This window comes from Lygodium microphyllum, chromosome 14 (assembly GCF_053477565.2).
Source record: "Lygodium microphyllum isolate KBCC chromosome 14, Lygodium_microphyllum_v1.1.10, whole genome shotgun sequence".
In the NCBI taxonomy this organism is placed as follows: domain Eukaryota; kingdom Viridiplantae; phylum Streptophyta; class Polypodiopsida; order Schizaeales; family Lygodiaceae; genus Lygodium; species Lygodium microphyllum.
In genome coordinates, this window is record NC_141148.1 from 104,999,204 (window position 1) to 105,003,867 (window position 4,664).

At 44.4% G+C, this 4,664-nt stretch overlaps 1 protein-coding gene across 1 annotated transcript; it reads left to right on the forward strand.

Moving 5' to 3' along the window:
- The first annotated feature begins 1,046 nt into the window (after window positions 1-1,046).
- On the forward strand, window positions 1,047-4,162 carry LOC148025935 (uncharacterized). The gene has a single exon (XM_087692158.1). It carries the CDS (start codon window positions 1,849-1,851, stop codon window positions 3,994-3,996), a length of 2,148 nt encoding a protein of 715 aa, XP_087548284.1. The 5' UTR covers window positions 1,047-1,848; the 3' UTR covers window positions 3,997-4,162.
- The last annotated feature ends 502 nt before the right edge of the window (window positions 4,163-4,664 follow it).

Here is a 4,664-nt window from a genome sequence, read left to right on the forward strand (position 1 = left end):
GGCAGATTTCTCCATTTCTCAATGTTACTTAGGGGTGGCTTCATGTAATAAGTTGGCCTAGTGTTCCTTGCTAAGAAAAAAGGAGAAAGCGAAATACAATGGTAACCATTCCTTCGTACGGGTCCTCTTTCTTTTTCCTTGTTGTTTGATGTTTGCTGCGATCCTTGGCTAGCTGTTTTTTCTTTGCTTTAGCCTGCATCAGAAATTCAAATTTAAAACCATACATTGGGTCCTCCTGAACCTGTTCAAACACGAGCTTGTTCCGAGAGATCCAGATGTGCCATAAATACAAACTTCGAAGCCAATTCCAAATTACAGGATGCAGACCATAAATCTATCCTAATATCAGTTCTTTCCAAGTTATCGAGGAGGGATAGAAAGAGGCAATGAAGAAATTTTTCATCCATGAAGAGCGAAGATGGAAGATGAAAAAAAGGGAAGCCATGTTCCAAGCAATGTTTGAAAAGCCAACAACTAGCACACTCAACTCCATGGAAGCTCAAGCTAGAAAGTAGATGATGATGTAACGCAGTTAATGCTCAGTATGTGTTTAGGCTGGACTCCTGCAATAGTCCAATTTTGTAATACCCTCCCCCCCTTTTTTTTTAACTTACTTTAATACAACTTCATGTTTCCACAAAAAAAGAAGAAGAAATACAATGGTAACGCGGAGTGGCCCAGGCCCCCAGGGTTTCTTATGCATGAAGGCCCAAGGGCCAGGGGCCAGGGGACTGGTCCTCGCGAGTCTCAAGTTTTGTGAAGCGTGAGTATGAATGCTGCACAGTGTGAAGGAGCTAGCTATAAGCTAGTAAAAGCCGAGTGAATGCATGCACAGGGCATGTGGCTAGTCTGTGTTAACGCGCGCACAGCAATGCTTAAAGGCTGTGAATTAAAGCTCTACAGACCACAGTTAAAGTGAGAGAGAGAGAGAGAGAGATAAAGAATGCAGCTTTTTCAAAATTAGAAGGCGCCGTCGTATTTGGGAACTCCCCTCTTGACCTTCCAAAATACCAAATCCAAATGTAGAGTTAATGGATTGTATTGACGGAGGCTTGTCTGCAGTGTAGGGTATTAGTTTATTCTCTCTCTCTCTCTCTGTGTCTGTGTCTGTGGGCTTTCTCTCTCGTCAATCATGATTCATATCTATCGCTCTGTGTATATAATATACACAGTTGACGATGCCCCGCTTCAGACCGGGACGTCCATTTTATCATAAAAGGAGGAATGTAAAAGACGTAGCTGACTCCATTAAAAGCCAGGAGCCTTTCTTGGTACTCCACACTTCATTTCAATCAATCATCCATCATCATCATCATTAGCAGCCACCATCGCCATCACCGTCCATTATTCGTCTTGAGAGTCGCATCTTACATTCTTTTCTGTTTTGGACAATGGTTTCCCTTAGCCTTGCCATGGGGGCTGACAAGGGCTAGTCCTGCAATTCACCGGGCTGGTTGGCAGGGTCGACTTGATACTCTACGATCGTGACTCTTGTCTGTGGAGGCTGTATTGTTCTGTGAGTCATGCAACGAACGGGAGAGTGTTAATGGATGGAGGATATCCGGGAGGAGCTGTTAGGCGAAAGAGATAAGATGATACACCGACAGCATAAAGAGATTGCGAGAGAGAGAGAGAGAGAGAGAGAGAGAGAGAGAGAGAGCGAGCTGGTTCCAGATATGAGAAATAAGACGACAGCATAAACAGAGAGAGAGATAGAGAGAGAGAGATAGAGAGAGAGAGAGAGAGAGAGTCCGGCCTCCAGGTATGAGGAATACCTGGAAGCATATGTCGACAGCATACGAGGATTAAGAAGAAGGTCCTTATCATTAAGGAGAGAAGTGTTACCCAATGAGCAGTTCAAGAAGCAGGTGTAAGCGCCATCCTCAGCAAGCAGTGGTAGGGGTCTGCTCTCAGTGCTTGAAAGAGCGTCTGCTTGGCTTAGTAGAAGAACTGCAGCAGCAGCAGCAAGGAGCAGTTCATGCTCACAGTAACCATGAAGGTCACGCCGCAGCATCGACTACGCCATTCTTCAGAGCTAATATGCATCCAGCAACATGCAAGAACCCCCGCCATGATCATTCAATTCATCACCATGAGAACCAGGGCTACGATGATGCTATCGCTGCTCATCATAATCATTATCATCATTGTCATTATCATAAGAAGCACTTTGATGATGTAGGAGGGGCAGTTCAATTCTGTACTCATCCCACAGGACACCATGGGAGCATGTGCTCTGCGGCAACGCCAAGGTTCAAAGGATCTCCTCTTCCAGGTCCATCTGCACTTCCTGATCCTGAGTATTTATTGCAGGAACCGTCCCGCCGCCCAGCAGCTGTCGATGTGCCCCACAAGAAGAAAAAGACCTCTCTCTGGTCCCTACTGCAGAAGCATGACAATGCTTGTGATCTGCCCTTTCAGAAGCACAGAAAGAGTGCCGATGCTAAGCTCTCCTGTAAGGACAACAGCACATTCAGCTTCATCTCGTCGTCCATGCAAGAAGTTCAGGAAAGCTTGTGCAAAGGTGACCCTTCCTCTCTCTTGCTTTCTTCACCCCGTTTGAATGGTACTGCTCCTGTTGCACCTGTTGCACCTGTTGCAGGTAATACAAACTGCAGACATGGCTGTCATGACCGTCCGGCTCCAGTAGCACACGCTACCAAGAAGCTCTTGGCCGATGATTTGATGAAAACGGAGTCAAAAGCTAGTGTGGATGGCAATGGAGGCTCATGGCTGTCGTCCCTATTCCCAAGGAAAGGAAGGAGGAGGTCTAAATCTGTCTCTACAGCTCCCTGTACCAACACACCTGATGTTTTGGACTGCACCATCAGTAGTGCCAATAGAAGACCGTCCAATGGTGCATTGATTCCACCACGCTTGTCATATGATGGGGCAGCTACCAGAAGGACGACGTGCAATGCTGCCAATGATCATCACCACAGCAACTCCAATAAGCATAGCAGAAGTCCCAAAAGAGACTTGGTGGCAGAAAGGTGGCATCAAAATCTGCTTTCTCTCACAAATTGGGCATCTGACATGCCTCATTCTAATGTCCCAAGCTTGGAAATAATCAAGAAAATTGACACAGATGGGTCCAAAGAAGAGGGGAAAATTGACATATATGGATCCAATGAAGAGGGGAACATTGACATATATGGGTCCAAAGAAGAGGGATCAAAGTCTGATAAGGTATCTCCTCTCATGTCTGTCCTTAGCAATGTGATCAAAGCTTCCAGGGTAGAGGAAGAATCCAATGTGTTTGATCTGTGTGAGGAGGAAGTGGAGGGTGTGTCTTCAAAGGCCACTATTAAATCTGTAACCACAAGCCCAGCAGGAGATTACTTTTCATTTAGTGCTGTGAGAAGCCCACCTGCTAGTCATTCGCAGGCAAATGTCATTGAAAAGAAGTCGGCTTCTGCCTTGAAGCCGAAACTCAGCACTAATCGGCTCCTTAATCCGGCTACCAAATCATTCAATGCTAGGCTACCAGTGATCCGTGCTGCTATCGATGAAATCAGCGAGGATTCAGAACATGCAAAAAATTTGTTTCGGCCATCAAAATACAAGAGGGAACCACAGAGCATGACCTTGTCCATCAATGACAAGCTGCGCAATTCTACTGTCAACAAACAGGCACCAGTAGCCTCTGTAGTTGGTTCTAATGACTTAAGCATAGTTAGCACTAATCCAAGCAGGATTAACAATGTGGGTAGCAGCTTTACACCTAGTCCTCCTGAGGGCATTCCTGACAGGTCAGCTAAGTCTTTTCTTACAAAAGACTACAGTGCCTTCAGCTTCTACTTCAGCCCCTTGAGAAGAAGCAAGCGCAGGTCCTCCGGTATGGCAGCTCCCTCTCACCAGCCCTATCATAACAGTGCTCACACGGATCTCTCTTGCCCAGCTCGCCACTCAGTGGATGGTAGTACCCCTTCTCTTATTTCGTGCTTTCTCAGTGATAATACTGCAAGTGAAGGCATTTGCAGGAAAGGAAGATGAACCTAGTTTCTAGAGTCTAATCATTGTGTAACTAACTCGTAGGGTGATTTTAGTTGATTGAAAGAACATGTGAAATTGAAGGGAAAACCTGCAAACTGTCAAGTTGAAGGTTTTTGTATTAATTCTGAGAAATGTTTTTTGTGACGTGCAATGGATGGTGTAGCTTCTTGAGAGTTTTAATTGATGGAATGATATAATCAATCGCCTAATCATCATGCAGGTGAGTTGCTAAGGATACTCATAGCTTACTAACTAGTTTGCATCATGTACAGGAAATGAATGTTTTCATTTTGACTTGCATTCCAAGCTTTGAGTCATCTTTTAAGTGCTGTCTTCAATCTTAAACCTCTTCCATGACTTTGAGTAGTCTTATCACTCCCTCAATGGATTGAAAATGGGATGAAATGTGATAAAAGTGAGAATGCTGCAACCATGATTACTAGCATATCACAAGTTTGAAAAAATCAAACTATGCTTGAACTTGTGAAAAGTACTATTAACATTTGTCATCTCACCCATTTGCAAACTTGCTTAGATATTTTTGAGAGGTGGAACACACAGGGATAATTTGTTATCACATATTTAGAGTTCTAGGATGTCAAACTTTAAGGAAGCAATAGCATCTAGAATATGATGACTTTTGGGTCTAGTTAAGGCTTGCACATAAT